The sequence below is a fragment of the Platichthys flesus genome, chromosome 3 (assembly GCF_949316205.1).
Source record: "Platichthys flesus chromosome 3, fPlaFle2.1, whole genome shotgun sequence".
NCBI classification, from domain to species: Eukaryota; Metazoa; Chordata; class Actinopteri; order Pleuronectiformes; family Pleuronectidae; genus Platichthys; species Platichthys flesus.
In genome coordinates, this window is record NC_084947.1 from 6,522,424 (window position 1) to 6,542,653 (window position 20,230).

The window sequence follows — 20,230 nt, forward strand, 5'->3', positions numbered from 1 at the left end:
ACTGGACATTTTAAATCAGAAATGAGTCCTAAAAGAATTGTTTTCTCAGGCAACCACGGTCACTGTTAAAGCCTGAACTCTCTTTTGATATTTTCAGGCATTTCCTTATTTTGAGCTCAATCCCTTCTTTCCATTGTGCAACGCTACAAATAAAGCACACAATGACATAACAGAATGAGAGATGTGGTTATGTAATACAACTGGATGGAGTTTGCTTTGTCATGATACTGCACACACACACCCACAGACTTACTGGTTTTTTAGGACACGGTGCTCCACATTGACCCAGTGTTGTGTTACTCCTTCCATTACTGCTGAGCAACTCTTGGTCTCGGGCTTGAATGACAGCGGTAGGGTGTGTGGCACCGGGCCACGGTTCCTCTAATGGCACAGAGGAGCCTGGGAAATCTGGGCCAGCTGAACCTGATTCCTGAAACCGAGCCCGGCGCTACTGATTCTGGTGTTGCACACATCCAGCAGCATCCGGCTCTATCAGGCCAGAATGACCTTGAATTAAAAAGGTCATAAAGCAGGAAAGGTAGTGACGCAGGAAAACCATGATTCAAAGACGGGTCTGATTATTGACCTATTGAAAAGAGGATATATTCAAAATGGATTCTAAGACTGTTGAGAGGGATGGATGGATGTCACCACCAGATGACCTTACATGCATCATACACAGTGAGAAGTAAACACACGCACTTAAAGAAGATTTTATTCAATGTGTCAGCTGTAAAGCAGCTTCGTCACAAATATCTTTTATTAACCATGGAGACATGTGATGATGACACTGGTGGTGATGCCTGTACAATATCATACAAACACAGAGGCCAGTCTTTACAGGGACCTGAGAGGGATGACCTGCACCACCTCTTTCTCATTCATCCACCCACAGTGAAGAGAAGCACCCAGGAGCTGGAGAACTGAGAAGGTTCTGCTGATGATGTTTGTAGTTTCTTTTTTATAATTTACACAATAACTGAATCAGGAAAACCTGTACCCCGAATAATGTAAACGCACAGTGCCGGCAAGACCACACATCAAGCAGGAAACACAACTAAATATAGGAGTCCAAAAAACATTGATTATCCTTACTATTAACAATTTAATAAATCAGTAACAAAAAAATAATCTTTATTTACATTCTGCATTATTTTTTACTCGTTCACTTTGAAATAAAAACAGAACGGGTGACTTGAATGTGGAGCATCTTTATATAATAAGATCATAAGAGTCCCCAGAGGGATTGGTGCTGCACGACTGTGTTGACTGATACACAAAGTGCGTGCTGCACCATGTAGTACAATCCAATCTGTCACTGTGTATAAATTCCCAATTTTTTTAATTAAAAGTTATATATTTCAATTTCTGCATTTCAAACTTTTGCTTTTAAAAAAGTGACCTTAATAGGTAAGGAAATTATAATAACATAATCTTAGTTGACCGAGGTTTGTTTGTGCTGATTAAAATGTGCTTGTTGTCATGTTGTGGTAACTGGGACTACTGTGGTCACTGGTTTTAATGTGTTACTGTATCTGGGGTGTGTCCATTGTAGTATATGTGCGTATATAAGTGTGTGTGTGTGTGTGTGTGTGTGTGTGTGTGTGTGTGTGTGTGTGTAACCCTGGCTACGGCCCGCAGGTGACACAACACTGTCTTTGGACCGATCTGAGAGAGCAGCGGCCCAGGAGCTTCAGCTTGTCACAGAAGCGTGAGGACATGGTGTTCTTTCTGCAAACTGGACCTGCACGAGAAGGTCTGAGGTCAAATGTCATGAAACACTGAAATGCAAAGTTTTATCTGCAATGGGTTTAACCAAGAGGTTGGTTTTCTAACACAGAAAAAAAGAAATAAACAGTAATATCGTAGACATTGTTGCGAACAAACCTGTGTTGGTCTTGCATTCCTGCATGTTGCACTTCCTGAGTGTTTCTGGTTTGGAAATCTTCTCACAGAGGCTGTTTGGCATCACAGCCGAATCCTGGTCACTCACACAGTTGACTTGCCGCTGCTGCTGAGCCCCACCACAACTCGCAGGACACTGAAAAGTCACACAACAAAATCCCTCAGCCCACTTCTACGATTTCTCTATTTAATTTATAGTATATAAATGTCATCAGGGCCTGAAGGGGAATCTCGATCGCGTGTGACTGACCTCCTCCCACTCCTCGGTCTTCCAGTGCGTGCAGGGCTTTAGGCTGCAGGTGTCCGTGTTGTTTGGTCTCAGCGTGGTGCTGCAGCGATGAAGCTCGGGACAGTACACCAGACGCTCCCTGATGCCTTCGCCACAGCTGCCGGAGCACTGAGGAAAAACCACAGGATTTAAGAGCAAAAGTCAATTTCCACATTTGAAGGTGAAAAGGTCCCTCAATCATTAGACAGAGCAGCAATAATTGTGGCCCTTAGTGCAATCAATATAATATATGGATTAAATGTGTGTAGTGCTCTTACCTGTCCCCAGGGGGATATGCTCCAGGTCATACAGGGCTTGTGGGGACACGTCAAAGAGCTGACAGGTCGGCTGGACTCCGCTTGGCAGTGGAACGGCCTGAGGGGACGTTTACTCTGAGAATCAACACACTGGACGTCCCGGTGCCTCCGTCCCACCACTGCACAGTTATCTGGGCACTGCGGGTGTATTAACACGTTGCAATGAACGGATGACAAGAAAAAAACAACAGAAACAAACCCATTAAATCCTCTGGGAATTCATTTGATGAACTATTAAGAGTAAAGTCACATTAATGGATTTAATTATTGGATCCAGGGCCCTGAGGAAGGTGTCATGACTCACTTTGCTCCAGCTGCCACTTTGCCAGGTGGCACAGGGCAGCAGCTCACACGTACGTGCAGGCTCAGGTCTCTTCACGTTGGCACAGTCCTCATCGCTCGGAGAGCTGCACACCACTGTTCGCCATATTGCACCGATGCCACATGTTGTTGAACACTGGGGAGGAAGTGGTGTTTTATGATTAAAATGTGGGTGACAAAATAAAGTGATACCTAACACGGCAGGAATTTTTCCTTTTTTACTTTGAAGGACTGCACCTGTAGTTTTGCATGTTTTAGCCTAATAAAAGCAAATGTTGTAATAATTTTCTCATTAAACAATCATAAAATGTACCGCCCACCAAGAAGCCATTAGAAATAACTTGTCACTAGAGCATGAACATTCATATGGGCTTTTATATCACAGTGTGCAGGTGCATGCAGGGATAGTTATGAAAACTCTCCTTTCTCAGTGAATTTAGGGATGTCCAATTATTCCGATGGAATTCATCTCCCAACATTAATGGTTGCTTGATGCTTAGTTTCTGGTATCAGGGTTATGAAAAATGATTTGGGGGAAAATATGGAGATTCAAGATGCAATAAAGCATCAATAACTGTCCATCTTTCAATAATTTCTTTTTTTTTTTATAATTAACTTATACTTCATTGGAAATTAAAAGTTTTTTTTTCCAATTTCACCAGTTAAACGCTTTAAGGGAAGGAAACAATCTTTAAAAAGTGATGGTATGCCTTCTAAAATGGTTTGCATTATTGTTTAAGTGATAACACTTACACATTTCCTGGTATGGTGTGTGGAAAGCCAGATTATATGGTAATAAAATGTGTGTACCCACCTCGCTCCAGTTTCCTACAACCCAGGAGATATCCCTGCTGACCGGCTGCCTGGCACTGGGGGAGCTGCTCACAGGACTCCCCGGGCGCTGGTTTGGGTTCTTGGAGCCTTTGGACCGCGACGAGGGCTTTTTAGCACGTGACACAGAACTTTTTTTCTTTGGTGTCGTAGCAGGTTTCTTCACTTTAATTATCTTCACTGTGGGCTGGGCCGATGCAGCAGTGGTGAACAGTTTTCTTGAGGTTGTGGAAGGAGCTTGCGTCGTGTGGAAGCCGGTTTTCGACGGGACTGATAGCTTCTTGTACATGGGAGTGGTGAGGGGAGCCCTGTGTGTCCAGTGGCTCCGTGGACTGGTGTGGGGGTTGTATAAGTGGCGAGTGGTCTTCACCCATGTTTCAGTGCTGGTGTGTGGGGTGGAGGAGCTGGTTGTGGTGGGTGTTCTGGTTGCGCGCGCGGTGGGTGGACTTGTCTGTGAAGTGGTCGACGTGGGAGGATTTTTCAAGGATGTAGCTGTCGTAGAAACATCCAGGTCGATGATCCCCTCCTCTTCAGCCGTCATATCCTCGACAACATAATCATATCCTGGAGTGAACATCACCACGTTTGGCGTACTGCCCTCCTCTCCCTCCATGTTTTCCTTTTCCACCCCACTTGCTTTCATCTCCTTTTCCACAGGGCTGGGTTTAGAAGGAAAAACGTCCTCCTTCTTATCCCCGTCTTTCCTCACGACAACACTGAACTCATAATCATCATCTTTCTCGATGATTTCAGGGGATGTGGTTTCCGGGGTTGAAGGGGATTCGGTGGTAGGGACGACAGCAGTTGTCGTTTCTTTGGTTGTTTTCTTTGTCGCAGGGACGGTGGCTGTGGCTGTGGGGCTGGTGGGAGCCCAGGTAGGGGAAGCTGGAGGCTCGGCAGGGCGGCTCTTCGGTGGGTAGATGCGGCGGTATTTTGGTGGGGGCCCAGGTCGTCTACGTAGACTCGCGTTAGGGCAGCTCTGCAGGGCACACAGTGATCTGGACCGAGGTTTGGTGGAGAGGTCACAGGTCTTTTTGGGTGCGAGTGCGCACGTGATGATGCGTGAGCGCACGCTTCCTCCACATGTGACTGGGCACTGCAAAGAACAAGAAGCATGAATAAAACATTGAGTTACAGATAAAGGAAGGATATCAGGCATGGTTAAAACAATATAAAAACTGGAAGCACACTCAGCAGCCCGGTCTGGATCTGCACAACATTTTCACAGAGTAATCCTATTTACTAACAGACAGATAAACAAACAAACAGATGAAAACATTAGCTCCATGGCGGAGGTAACAAAAAACCAGTCTCACCTCTTCCCAGTCCCCGACCACCCAGTCCTTCCCACATGGAACGTCTCTGTTGCACTGCACCACAGGTTTGGGTTTAAGGAGATGCTTGCACTCCATAGGGTGGAGGACCCTCTCCTCTGCAGAGACCGTGCGGACGCACAGCACCGTTCGCTTTCTCATCCCATCGGACCCACAGGTGGCTGTGCACTGCTGCCAGCCTCCAACCCACCACCTGAGGGAGCAAATCAAATATGCATACTGTATTTAGATTGAAAAGTCAGCCTCAAATTTGAAAATATAAGTGATTTAAATATTTACTTTTACTAGTTATATTTCCCTGTTTCTCAAGATAAACCCAGGGTCAAAAGAAGAGATCACAGCGTCTGTCAGTCTGACTTGCACATGTATCACTTCCTGTTTTATTTTGATATTCACCTGTCGTCCTATTAGCTCCTGCGCTTGCGTGTTTCCCCCCCGATCGTCCCCACCTGCATCTAATTACCCTGCTCTTCCTCGTAGTAAACCCCGTGTGTACAGTTATAGCACAATTTTGTTTTCCTACGCCACAGTTTTTCCCTTTTGTGCTTCCGTCGCTCTCTGACCTTTGCCACTTGTGGTTTTCGACTCAGCTCTATTTCCCAGTTTATGAATGTCTGCCTGCTCCTCCCCTGCTTTGTTTGCCTTGTTCCCATGGCCTACCTGTGGCAGACCTTTTGGATTATCAGTGAGGAATTTTTAACTCTACCCTGCTTCCTGTGAGTCTCTGGTCCCACCAGTATCCTTCCAGCGTCACCCCTGGGACTACGTGAAAGCTATAGATGAGGCAGTAAAATTACTTTTGCCATCATACTCTATGGGTAGACCTACAGTAGTCAGGTAGATAACCTCGAATATTAAACTGTGTTGATTATCAAGAAATGCTTATCTGACTAAACCACATTACAGTGGGGTCAGATCAGGAGTCAAAGGGCTTTTGAGAGTAAGAACCTTGCAGGACAATCCATCGTCTTGCATCTTCGGTGTCGATCCTCAGGACGACTCTCTGGGTCACACAGAGACTCGTCCACCACGCCCACGTCCACCTCGAAGCATCGCACCGGCTGGAACTGCTCACCTGGTCAGAAATCACACGTCGGGTCAAAACCCAATCGTCACTTAGAAATTCACAGAATGAGAAATCGTTCTTGTCACGTGTGACGCCGACCTAGGCCACAGGTGGTGCTGCAGTCCGTCCACGCCCCGTGTCTCCAGCTGTACGTGGGTTCGATGATCTCGTTTCCTGCCTCTTTGGTCTTCTTTATCGTGTACTCGTACTTTATACCCATGTTCTTCTCCTGAAACAGCAGCTGGACGACCACAGGAAATATCGATAAGAGAATTCCTCCTCAAGAATATTTAGTTTGCATGCTCTGATTGGTTGGCCCTCTTCTCCATTCCTAATTGGCTGACGTCCCTCTACAAAGACCCGAACTATAATTTGCTGATCGTTCCATACATCTCACATTACTGAAACATTTTAAAACTGTGAATAAAATGTTCAATCTGTGGTATGTGGCCCTATACCTGGAGCATGACTGGCTGCTTGGTGGGTCCAGGAGCGGTGAGGTTCTCCATGTTCCCGCTGCGCTCGTAGTAGAACGTGGTCTCACCGGCCTGGTACTCCCCGTTCCACTGGATGATGAAGTTGCCGTTGAGGAAGTACTCCTCCGATGCCTCACTCCTCAGGGCCAGGAAGTTACCTGCCTCCTCGACTTCCGTTACCAGGATGTCCCGCGCCCCCTCAGGTATCACGCCCACGTCCACGTACCCTGGGAGAGTCGGGAGGGGAAGTCGGAGTCACGGCGAGGTAATGAGTGGGCCACCATGGCTGCTGCCACACTCACATCCAGGCTACCAGACAGCTTTCTCTCTGATCTTTAATAGAGGGTGGGCTCGGTCTGTGGGGGTGGTTGGCATGTGTATGTGTGTGTGAGTGTACTTGTGCATATTCGGCGTGGGGGGGCACTGTCCTGTCTCTGGCTTTTACTGTGTGTGTGTGTGTGTGTGTGTGTGTGTGGATGGGGGGGTGCAGGATGGGGGAGGACGAAAGCCGCTGTGAGTGGGTCTCTGGCGTTTAATGATGTTTGTGGGAAGGAGAGTGTGTGTGTGTGTGTTGCAGTGTTTGTGCAAAGGAGGGGGAGGTTTGCCCTTGGTCTAAGTCTTTTGAAGTCTTACACATCTGGGCTGGTTATCTGGAGAGGATGCTGTGTCGGGCAAATACACACAGAAAGAGAGAGAGAGAGGAGAAAGAGGGGACGTTTTATTGTTTTAGAGCGTCTCTCTCTCTCTCTATTAATCTGTCTTTACGGTATGTTGATACTGAGGCTGAGTTATGCTTCGCCAAGAAAAGAAAATGAGAAGTGTGTGTTTCTTGAGACAAACACAAACACGGGGCTGCAGAACACATCGCACCAGCCGAGTGCAGCAGGACACACAGCTGCACAGTGTGGATGGGGGGGGTTGCCACAACAACCAGAACAACACAACGTCTTAAAGCTAATGAACCGTCCCGAGATGACTTTCAGTCCTTGGACATAAATTTTGAATTCGGTGCTTATTTTTCTTACTCTGCTCTTGTCGACACATCAAAGCATTTTCCCCATTAATAGGGTTTCTGTTTTGTGTTAGTCCAATGTTCTAATTGTGTGTCTTATGTCGAGATCATGGCATTTGTCTCCAGCTGCTCAGATGCCCTGGACTCACCGAAGCCGTCCGCCTCGTTGAAGGACTTGTAGACCGTCTCGCAGCTCGTGCCGTCGCCCAGGCAAACCCCGCAGCGGTCCTCCACCGCGTTGGAGTCGATGCCACAGTCACAGCCGACGTCCTGCAGACAACACACACACCCACAAACACATAAAAACGCAACCACAGACACATTACAGCGAGAAAAAAAACGTAAGATGGAGGGTTTGCACAGAACATCTCCTCCTCCCTCTCTCTCTCGCTCTCCGCATCTGGCCCCTTGCTCCGCTACAACCCCTCCAGCCTCCTCTAGTCTCTTACCCAGCCACACTACCTTGCACACTCCGTTGACGCAGATGTTCCTGGACTTGTTGTTCATGAAGCACGTCGTCCCGTCCGTCACCGCGTCGAGCATCTTCTCCGAGAAATTCTCGTTGACCGGTCGGCAGTGCAGCTCGCAGGCGCTCACTGGAGAAGGTCCAGAGACGGCAGAAAAGAATATTGAACTCTGATTAATGATGAGGGCAGGTCAAGTCAAACAGTCAATAATGAGGAATTTTTTAAAGTTTTTACTGTTTGATTCTTTTTAACACACAGCCCTGATGAAATAACATTTTATTTTGTTTATGAATATATAAGTGATTGGAATAGAGACAATTTCAAAACAGCAGCTGCAGCACTGAAATGTTTCAGGCCCCACTAATACCTTTCCAGTGTAAATGCTACCCCCTGTTGGGTGAAATATGCAACTGCACCTACTGAGTTTCTGTAGAGAAGAGCAAAAAGATGTCTACTAGCATCTCTGTGTAGCTTACGCGGGTTGAACACGGGAATCCACTGATAGAGCTCGTTGTTGTAGGCCACGGTGTCGAACTCACTGCACTGCATCTCTCGAAAGGTGGGCTTGCCCTTCTGGCAGGGTTTTGTGTTACACGTCCGATAGCGCTTCCTTTCTCCGGTGCAGTACTTGCCTCCAAACTCTGGTCTGCGGAAAAAACACAACACTTTTAAATCACTCTCAACTTTTAAAAGAGACGGCAAAAGAAAAAAGAAGGAGGTGAGATGTGCTTCAGGATGTATAACACCTCTAGGACTAGAATGTGACTTTGTAGAGCATATACTTCTACCATGGCCCAACACTCTCATGGAACTCAATTAAGCGGCACCAAATTTCACCCACTCCAAAAGTTTCTCAGATTAGTTTTCATCAAGATCCCTGAATTATACCCTAATGAAGACAATGAATAAAAAAACCTCTATATCGTAATGTTAAAGAAAGACAAAAATACAATTCTTGATCGGTCCCCTCATCTTGATCTGTACCTAAATGGTTCTTCTCTGACCTAAACTGCGTCAGTCTACCAAATTTGGAAATGTGGAAATCCATTAATTTGTTTTTTTATGTGTAATCTTGCTGACAAACAAACTTCCAATACAACCAATTCACAAACGGACTGGGATGAAAACATGTCCTCCTCTACAGAGGTGAGAAGTTCTTACTTGGGGCTGTTACATTCCCTCTCCGCTGACTGAACCCCTGTCCCACAGGTCCTGGAGCAGTGAGACCAGGTACTCCACTTTCCCCAGCCTCCGTTCACAGTCTCTGGGAGTTTACCCACAATCACGCACTCGCCCGAGATGCACCACTGCAGAAGAAAATTAAAAAACAGCAACGTGACACATTTAATACTCAACACTCTGCACCAGTATCACTCTCATATCAGTAGCAACCTGTAACCATTTCCTTCCCCTGGCTAATAAAGCCCAAACAGTAACAAGACAAGGCAACGGGCACCATTCACCTTCTCTGGTCCGCAGCGGGTGCCGTCTATAGGCGAGTCCAGTTTGGAGCGACAGGAGCCGTTCACCGAACACCAAAGAATCTGGCAAACGTTCTGAAAGAGACACACGACCCCAGAGCAGTTACAAAAAGATGGTTTTTCTAAACGATTTCTGACATTACCTTGGTGCTTGTGGGTTCAGGATACTCACATCGACCTCAGGGCAGAAGGTAGCATTGGGGCCATATTGGAGCTGGCACTGGTGGTGCGTGGTGTAGCGGACGCCGAGGCGAGCCAGCGGCGTGGTGAGATCCCTCTTGGAAGGACGGTCGTCCAGACAGAAACCCCATCCACGACTGAGACAGACAAACAGACGTTTAGGAAGAGATGAAAAAGAGGAAGGGTAGCGAGGTGGTGTGGACAGAAAGAGGAATAAGAAAAATCAACAGAATGGCAGCAAGGAGGAGCTGAGAGAAAACTTTGATTATGATAAGAAATATATTAAAATAATTATACCAACTTGCTGGTCATGTAAAAACACGCCAGGGATGACCATGCAGAGTTTTTTTAAGCTGCACCTTGCTGTATCCCGGCCCAGTTTTAAAAAGGGTGTGATGGAAAAACACCAGGAGAGATTACTTGTTAAGAGGCCTCTCTTCTAATAGCGTGCTGATTCTCAGGTCAGAGTTCAACAAACACCAGCTCTGACCTCTGACCTCCCAGGAGCTCGAGGTGAAGCAGTTGTCACAAAGGAATTCATGAATTCATCATCGACACAGTTTGCAAGAGAAAATAATGAGAAAAGCAATCGGGACTTAAGCAGCTGTGAACACAATCTAATGCTGCTTTTCTGCTGTGTCGGCTTTTTATTGCACTGACATGTTCGTTCTTTGGTTAGTTTTTTAAAAGCTTGGCGTGATGCAGTTTGCTGCACACACTATTACAACATTAATTTGTTCCAACACACGAACACTGCACCCCTTTCTGCTTCTGGATAATTTTCACCGCTTCCAATCACATCTGCAAAAACCTAATTAAATGTTCCTTTTTCCTCCAGCAGTGTTAAATCTGGGTGATTCATGTTGTTTGTTTTAAATCAATATAAAACGGCTGCAGCATAATTAAATACCAATTCAAGCTTACTCGAGGAAACGGGTGATGTATTCTTTGGAGCAGGACGACCAGGTGAGAGGCGAGCTGTCGTACATCAGCTGTCGGGACATGATGAACGGGTGCTTCCCTGCCAGCTCGCAGTCGTTCCCCTGGCCGTCATGATGGATTCCAAAGCTGTGTTCAGACAAAACCATTATTGTACAATCATAAATGAAAGCAATACAGTTGTTTCAGCTAATAAAATAGGTCCAAAGTACAGCAGTGCATGTATTAACATAGTTTCCTGTTAGTACAAAGCAGAAACAGTAGGAATGCTGTGAGATGTGTGCATAAGGAATACTTTATAAGGAATATGAGCAACTTTATAGTCCCGATAATCATGTGTAGGATTAAAACTGTGTCTACACTGACTCTCATCTAACAAACAAGACTTTATATTTGTAACGTGGCACAGAAGCTACAAAAATCCCAGTGGTAAGAAAATGAAATCAAAGAAAATGTGTATTAAATTTGTGTCACTGATAATTCAGAGCTGCCCATTCACTTTCAAAGTCACCAAATCTTCTACACAACAATCTCAGGTATCGTTCTGTTTTCATGTCCGGTCACTAGATATTGGCAATTATTTGCATTCAGCCGTTTCACCGATGGACTCACACGCTAATGACGGGAGATTAATGATGCAACTGTATCTTCCTCTATAGTATCTGCTCATGGGAACAGGATGCTTCCTTTGTTACGTGACCCATTGTTGTGAGATCATATGATGCAGGGTATTACACCAGGTACACATCACACACACCGAACAAACACACATTTTCATTGACTTCCCTTTAATGGTGGACCGCCCAACCAAACCCTTATCCCTGACCTTAACCAGGGCCTCCGAAATTATGTTTTGGTCGTCATGAGGTCAACTGGTCCTGACTAGAGCCGTATTTAAGCTGGATAAGGTCTTGAAAAACAAGTACACACACCCACAAACACACACACACACACACATATATACACACAGACCTGTGGCCCATTTCATGAGCGACGGTGAAAGCGACAGGTAGTCCCGAGTCCTCATTGATATTGCAGCTGCGGTGAGGCTGACACATCCCAGACAGATGAGACAGACCCAGGGTCTCACAGGGCTGGTTCATCCCAGCACAGATGTCTTTCCTGAGGGGACGAACACAATTTACAAATTGCAATGAGTGTACACATGCCATGCCTTCACGATGGGCGGGCATCTTGTCTCAGACGGCCTGCACATGGCCGTGTGCGTGTGACTCGCCTGGTGACCAGCACGGCCACGTCATGGTGAGCCGGGTGTGTGTCGCTCTGAGGGTTGAGGTTTTTCTGCCAAGCACAGAAACTGGCCAGAGTGCTGTCGGCATGGTGAGCGATCTTCAACCCTTTCTGCAGCAAGCGACACAAACAGGAAACTCATTGTGAAAAATTCAGATCATTTCAATTCCATCGTTGTAGAAGAGCTTGAGTTTTGACCCCTTGAGGATTTTTCAGTAGAGAGGCTGGGGTCCTACGATACAGGATTTGCAATGGGTTCAGCTTTATCGCGCCCCTTTGTAAGCAGGTGTGAATTACAGCCACAGTGACAGAACAGAAGCTTTTTCCACAGCAGATACTCAGACTTGTCGTAACAGGAAAAAGCTCAGATTTTATTAATGATGCCTCAGTTCATTAAAATGTCCCTGCGAGCCACAGTCCTACATTTTGAATGTTTCAGTTAAATCTGTACTGTTTCCTGAGACTTGTTTGAAACCAGTTGACACGTTGCAAACACGCTCTGTAATGTGATCTGAGGATTTGATGATGTAAACAAGATTTTGATGTTGTGGTCCTTGTGGACTGTCCAATGGTTTCTTATTGAAGTTGGTTTGCCGCACAAAAACGCTAACAAACTTTAAACAGCGGGGGGAAGGGGGGGGGGGGCAGTGTAAAGAGCTGAATCCAACTAGAGGAGCGTCTCACAGTTTCCTTTATATCCTTGAGGCCTTTTATTAGGAATGCTCCATTGCTGTCCATGTGCCTCTTTCATTTGATACTTAGAGTTTGCATAGTCGTCTTCCAGGTGCAGCCTTACCTCTTCTCCCTGTAACAGAATGAGGCGCACCAGGATGACATGGACGGCGTTCCCAATACTGGCATCGTGAAAGATCCCCGCCACCTGTGAACACGTAAAGCAGTTAGTGAGAAACCCAGAATGAATGAGAGCAATGTAAAAAGTTAATTCCAAACTCGAACCCCTGACCATGTTCATGATGGTGAAGATGTAGGACTCGACATTATCGCTGCCGTGATACTCGATGAGTTTGGAGTCGGCCACCACCATGGTCTCCACCCAGCGATCCCTGCTGACCGAGCGCTGCGAGCGAGACCGAGCCTGCTCCTCCCCGCCCTGCTGCTCCCTCTCCCACTGCTCCCTCTCCCTCTCCACCTGGACGGAGTCCCCTGGAGCATCTATAAAGCATGGACAATGGGAGACATCACTAGGCGTATACTGGTGGCTTAATCCTCCCCTAGCAGAGGAAAGTAAAACACTTGCTTGTGTAAAAATTACACAAACACCATGGATACACTAATTCGGATACACACCTTGAACTCCACACGCACCGGGCGTGTCCTTAGACTCCGGGCTGCGTTTCTTCCTGTGGTTCTCTGTTGGAGCTCTGGGATAGACAACGTGGGGCTCTGGAGGCCCTGAAGGATCATCAGCAGGTTTCTGAGCAGGTTCGATAAAATATTGTCCCTCTGGCAGCGAGAAGAAGCCTCTCTGAGGACGATACAGATGACAGGGATCAATGTGCGTGGAGCAGGAATGGTTGAGAATGGTGGAAAAAAACTACAACAAATAATGAAATCTAAAATACATGTTATATCTACAGCGTTTCAGTGATTAGGGAAATAAAACTACTCAATCCCAGTCTCCAATTTGCAACTAAGATTAAAACAATTACTTCTTGTGCCAAAATCATACCCAATTTAGCTTTAGGTCTCTGCTGCTATGTTACACATTCTCAGACTGTGACCTAACCACTGATTTGAAGTTATATTATCTATGAGTGCAACAACAAATCAACGATAATTGCAGTGTTCCCACAATCCCCGAACTTAAAAGAGGAAAGGGCAGAGGACGTTCCCCCGTAAAATAAAAACCCGCCGAAAAGGTCATTCCTCAGTAATTTCCATCAGGGTGGAATCCATCCATTAGTCAACAGATCTGAATATGAACCTTTCTCCTTCCTTCAGGCACATTCTCCATCTGCAGCAGCAGCAGTAGGAGCAGCAATACAAAGACTCCTTCTAAGTATGCCATGCGTGTTCTTACAGGTGCAGGCTACTCACTTTTCCTATTGAGGTCCTCTGGTGAACACACACATAGACACATGCCCTCACACACATATACCATACATGAATACATACATGTGTATAAAACACACAAAACAGGGTTCTGTCAATTCCAGGACTTTTTTCTCTTGTAAACACGCACACAATATGAATGTTCCACCTCCAGCTCACTGTTTGCAAGATCTCTTCATTAAGGTGATTATGTGTGTGTGTGTGTGTGTGTGTGTGTGTGTGTGTGTGTGTGTGTGTGTGTTTGTGTGTGTGTGTGTGGGTTCGTGCGTGGGTTTTGTGTCAAACTGAGTCCAAACAAGTCCCAGACTGTTCGGGGATGAACCCCTCCCTCCCTCCCTATACTAACTTTCAAAAGAGAGAATGAGGATGTATAAATCTTTCCAGAGCCAAGCAGATGGAAAGTGGAAAGTCTGCATAAGTACAACTGAGGACAGAAAAAAAAATCATAAGGAATGTTGGATGTTATAATATGCACAAGAAGAAATGTGCTTCTAAAGCCAACAAAAATAAGTATTAGGATATGTGTTGCATCTTATTCCTCAGAGTTATTCTCAGTGTCTGAGGAGCCAGAGGCAGATGGGAAAGATTAGGCCATGCAGTGCTTACTGTTTGGGCCGGTTGCGGTTCCAGGGGTCTACACAACTATTCACTGGAGCTACACACTGCTCTGGTTTCTGGGTCATCCTGACAAGGTTTACATGTGTTTCTTGGAGGGGAAGAAATTCTCAAACTGCATTCATTCAGCCGTCTGCAGAGTTCCTCCATTCAGGGAGTTCACTAAGCACCAAGCTGTTTGCAGTTCCTTTTTTAAAGACTATGTTACTCCACCTGTTGCAAAGAATCTTGTAAAACGAGATAAGAGAGTGTCTGCAAACTGCAACACAAACTTTGCAGGATACAACTGAGCTGCTGCTGTTTGTTCACGTAAAAAACACCATAACATTAACAGTGCAATAGCTAAACAAAAGTATCTGGAGTTTTGTTGTCTTTGTCCAAACTCAGGATTAGATTAAATATTGAGCAAGGGCACAGACTCAGAACGTGGCCTTCAGCCAGAGGTCCCTGAGTTGTGGTGGACTCATCCACAAAACATGCAAACTGATACGGATAGGTTCAGCTGGGAAAGTCTCCCACAAGCCCTGCTCAGAAAACACACAGCTGATTCCACTGTCGCTCCCTATCACATCCACACACACACACACATACACATTCACGCACAATCACACACACTCACACACATAATTGGAATGATTAATATCGTACAGATCAAGTTTAGTTTTTTTCATTTGCATCATCTCACTGCGAGATGTGAAACGTATATGGGCGAAGACCTTCCCTTTTTCATTCCTCCCTGTTGTCCCATATAAGTCAGTCAGAGTGTTAAACCTCCAAGTGAGTCCCAGCAGAGCAAAGCAGGTGGTGGAGTGCAGATCAACCAGGAAGGAATGCTGCAGAGGGGCCCATCCAAACATGCAGACCACTGCACTGCATGATCTTTATGATCTGCGTACCAAATGCAGCCGCTGAGGCTCTGCTTGGATAGTGTGGTTATGGTCTTACTTGTGATCCTTAAATGACCACGTATCCTTCTGATCCTGTGTAACGTCTGTGCTCGATAAGCAAAGACGACTTGGAGGAGCACCAACCAGGAATTTGTTTCCCACTCAAAAATAGGAGATTATTCTGCAGTGTGTTTTGCTCTACATCTCGAAACTGCCTGAGACTGGAGTCCACGTTGCACCCTCTCCACCTCTCCTCCCTCTGACACCTCCTGCCCACCTCCTCCTGCATTAATCCCCCTCCTCTGACTTAGAGGAAGCGTGTTTGGGTGTGAGGTGCCAGAGCCAGGGGAGGTTACCATAACACAGGTCTGTGCTCTAAACACGTTGTCCATGTGGAACTGCTCTACCTCTGTTTCCTGCCTCTGTGGATTGTGTGGTGCTGGCACACTGGGCTTCGAATAAAGTCTCTGCTGTTCCACAGCCAGTGTGCTCAGCAGTGATTAGTGGGACAGCAGGAGAGGTGGGGGCGGTTGGTGCTCATTATAAAATAAACATTTCTTCTTTGATAACAGTTCCTTAATAATGACTGGTTTCAATGCTCTAACTTAAGTTTTTTCCCTTGGGGGCTCATTTCTTCCACAGAGGGAAAAAACATAATCATTTTTCATCTGCATAGTGAGAAGAGACTAAGTGTGGAAAATACCAATATAATGGGTTAGAACGTGCATGTTCTTGCTTGGTGCTGTGCCTCAGGGATTACCAAAGACTCCAGGGAGAAGCTTTTGCTTTGCTTGATTTGGAAGTTTTCCCACAGAGACAAGAAAGGACAGTGACGGCAGCCTCCACCCAGTTCCTCTGCTCCTCACAGATCCATGTGTGTGCAGTGGTCAAAGTTAAGGGTGGGGGAGACATATTGTAATGTAAATATTGTATAGCTCTGCAGAAAATGTTGATTCCTTGCCTGGGCTGTGCTAAATAGAGTTGCAACAATTAGAGAATCCCTAAGCGCTCAACAGAAAAACATAATTGGAGTTTATGTAAAAATAACTATTAAAGTAATTTACCTTACCCTTAAATCGATATTTTGGGTTTGGACTGTAAGGTAAATAAACTGATTCATCTTATTACATCCCCCTGGGCTTTAGAAAATTACAAAGTGGATTTTTCTGATGTTTTATAAACCAACTGGTTATTCAGTAAACCTATCAAATTGTTAGTTGCAGCCCCAGCTCTTTTGCCAGTTCTTCCTAACTATGTTAAACCCATTAAACGTGACTTGCCCTTAACTATTATGATAAAAGACAATGCAACCATGTTAGCTGCAGAAAATAATAACTCAATGTAAGTAGGATTTCTAGCATAGCTTCGCAGTGTGGACTCATAACAACTGGGAAAATGGGCAATTAGCACTACTGGAGCTAATCTTTTACAATAATTGACATCTGAAAATGAGAAATCCCTACTGGTTTATATTTAAAAATGCTTTCCACATACCTTCCTGCCTATTTAGGCCTTATCAACATCTGTTTTATTCTGAATAAACAGATGATGATCATGTTTTCATATTTGGACGCTGAATCTCCATCTGCTTCCTACGGGTGAATGACCTCAATAGCAGCTCGCAGGGTTTTCCTCTCTACAGCTGTCGTGCTTACGCTTACTGTTCAGTGGTTCCTCTGTGGCTTTAGCTGCTTTAAACCGCAGAACCTCAAATCAGTGTAATGGGTCTTAGTGATTTCCCTGGTGAGCCGGAGAGAAGGGACCAACTGGAGCAGTCAGGTATATGCAGGTGGAGAAAATCCTCTAAACGCTGCAGGTTGTAGATGAGTAAACTCCTGCAACACATTCACCTACTGAGGATTACTGAAGAGGATGTATAGTGGGTCAGATATAAATGATAATGGTGCAGAGATCATTGTCTTCATCCTCCAGTTGTTTGAAATCAGATTCATCAAATAAGATGCTTTCAAAAGATTTTGCAGGAAGAGGCCGTGCAGCACAAACTACCATCACAGAGACGCAGGAGGCAAGACCCTGCAGGACGGGCATTCCTGCTGCGACACAATCGAACCCCTACACCGAAACATTCTTCATGACTGAAACTGACACATCCCATCATCTTTTTGTTCTTCTTCTCTAGAAAATTCAATATGGTACAAGTATGTTTTCATAATTTAAAAATTCTTAAACATTGGGCGGCTCACTCGACTCTCTGCTGTCCAGCTGTCTTCTTTTCTTTTGTAGTTTATTACATATTTGATAAGAAACATTAAAGGCAAAGTATGTCTCCATTTCCTGTGTCTCCATCTGTCAAACCGTGCCAAAGTCGCTTAGTGGAGCTCTATATAGCAGAGAACAAAGCAACACCTCCAAGAGTATGGGCGGGTTTACAAAGACTTTCCGCCGAGCAGACGGAGCAGTGAATGAATGAGCGAGAAGAGAAACATCTGGGGGACAGAAAAAAGAAAAGAGAAAGGAGTCTGATGGTCGGCTGAAAAACAGCAGCAGCAGCAGTCGTTCAGCAAATAGTGTCAGGAAGTCCTGAGAGGGCAAACTAACACACAGGGCACTGTCAGATGTGAGGGTTTGCTCAACAGCCTGTGACTGCCGACAGCACATACCAGCTTCCCCACAGTGATGCCCCCTCTCTCCTTCCTGCCTGAAGCTCCTATGCTTTTCAAAGAGATGTGACCTTTAGGCAGAGAAGCTTCATGTGGAGAAAGGGGCTCTCTCCTCGTGCAGCCACGTAACACTGTGATTCCTTACCAGTCCTTTACAGGTGCTGATGGCGGCAGTTCCTCTCACATCAGACGTTTCCACGGTGCCGAGGAGGTGGCAGGAATTCCCCCCAGAGGGACGATGCTCAGTCCTGTTGGCGCTGCCGTTCCTCCTCTCCAGGATGTAGCCATTTGAAAGCAGGTTGTTGTTGGCAGTCAAATTGAACAATAAAGCCCGACCCCTGTAGTTGACCTTATAGTAAACCTGTTCCTCCGCTGCGAGGGGTCGCAGGTCACGTCTGACTCTTCCACCCTGGAAGTGGTGAGACAGCGAGTGGGTAATGAACTCTCCTTGAGCATCAGTTTTCTCTGGGTGGACGATGGACGCGTCTGATTCGGACTGGAACAAACGACCTGCAGCATATCGAGTTGGAAACAATGCAAAAAAAGTCAAGACAGTTGTGATGTATGGATTAAAGGGATTTTTACCCATAGAAGTTAGTCAGGTTGATGTGCAACAAATCAAACAAACATTTCTAGTCATGCATTTCTATTCAGACATGCACAGAGACATGCACAGATTAATGCACAAACACATGCACAGACAGACACATGCACAGACACATGCACCACACATGCACAGACACATGCATAGATTCATGCACAGACACATGCACAGACAGACACATGCACAGACACATGCACCACACATGCACAGACACATGCATAGATTCATGCACAGACACATGCACAGACAGACACATGCACAGACACATGCACAGATTCATGCGCAGAAACGCAGGCTCTGGACCAGCCGCACCGCTCTGACCTTGCTCTGCAAAGAAGGAGAAGACTGTGCCAGAGTCGGGGAGCTCTTCGTGGCCCGATGCCAAAATGAAAACAAAGTGCAGCAGCAGCAGCAGCAGAGGAACCGGGCGCTCCTGCGGACATCGCATGTTTCATGTAGCCAAACTCAAAGCACAGGGAAAGGGTCCTGGACGGTGGAGCTCCAGTGGCGTGAGAGGCGACCACTTGGATCCCGCGCTGCGCTGTGTCATGACACGAACACGCTCAGAAAGGTCCACTCGCGAAGAGAAACACGCAACAGGGAGGACTGAGAGCCAGAGCGTGGTTTTACAGGCGAGGGAGAGAACGCTCCGGCTGAGAGGAGGGAAGCAGGAGGAGGAAGAGGAGGAGGAGAGTTCTCTGGGCCAGTGGCTACTCTTCCTCAGGAGTGTGAGGGGGAGCACCAGACGCTTCATTGATTTGAATGAGCTGCTGTGTCGAGACTTGTCATCTGATGCTGAGTGTGAGACAATTTACTGCCTCTCCCACAAAGAAAGGGAAAACTACCTGGAGTCACTTCACCGGAATGAAAACGTGCAAAGAGGTTTTATTTAATTAATTTAATGAGACTGTTTCCATGTTGTCCATGTAGTGGAAGATAGATTTGATACATACACTAAAACAAATTCAACAACATACAAATTAAAATCAGACAGATAACTAATGGGAATGCATTTCGACTATCAGTTATTTATTAGACAAAACCATTGAACTTTCTTAGTTTCCAGATTCTCAAAATGTTTATAATATAATATAGACAATAATTGACCTTCTCTTACATTGTGTGTTTTGGACTCTTCAGTCTTCAGGAAATTTGAAAGCAGATTTTTCAGTTTGCTGATGTTTTCTGATCCAAACAATTATTTTGTAAACCAAGAGCATTGTCAGTTAAGTGGAATCACTGTGTTATGTCATATGGATGCATAAAGGAGAAGACAGGTTTACAAAGGTATCTGCACAAGTTATTTTAACATGCATTTTTCTGTGACATCTGTACAGATCTCGTGATTCATGGAGAAGATCGGGTCAAACAACAGACAAATCCTCTGCAAACACAGACTCTCTGTGGTTTGTATAAACATGTGTTCTATTCATTTAGCTGCTGCTGCTTTTCAATCACCAGACTTCTATATGGACTTCTTTCATTGTGCTCTATCCTGCTGAAATGTGACTAAATCCTGCAGGAAGAGTCCATCGTTCAGGATTTGTGAAATGAACGTCAAGAACACCTTCATGCAAATTCA

General features: G+C 45.7%; 1 protein-coding gene across 1 annotated transcript; it reads right to left on the reverse strand.

Annotated features, from left to right (window-relative positions):
• Positions 1-699: 699 nt before the first annotated feature.
• Positions 700-19,259, reverse strand: adamts12 (ADAM metallopeptidase with thrombospondin type 1 motif, 12). Its single transcript, XM_062384791.1, has 24 exons — positions 18,970-19,259; positions 18,190-18,554; positions 13,157-13,334; positions 12,813-13,021; positions 12,645-12,728; positions 11,835-11,959; positions 11,570-11,719; positions 10,583-10,726; positions 9,651-9,795; positions 9,461-9,553; positions 9,159-9,304; positions 8,474-8,643; positions 7,993-8,126; positions 7,680-7,800; positions 6,501-6,745; positions 6,142-6,283; positions 5,925-6,051; positions 4,959-5,169; positions 3,626-4,738; positions 2,795-2,947; positions 2,452-2,628; positions 2,156-2,302; positions 1,888-2,041; positions 700-1,744 (listed from the first exon to the last, which is right to left on the reverse strand). The coding sequence occupies exons 1-24, from the start codon at positions 19,094-19,096 to the stop codon at positions 1,629-1,631; spliced, it is 4,776 nt and encodes a 1,591-aa protein (XP_062240775.1). The 5' UTR covers positions 19,097-19,259; the 3' UTR covers positions 700-1,628.
• Between the last annotated feature and the right edge of the window lie 971 nt (positions 19,260-20,230).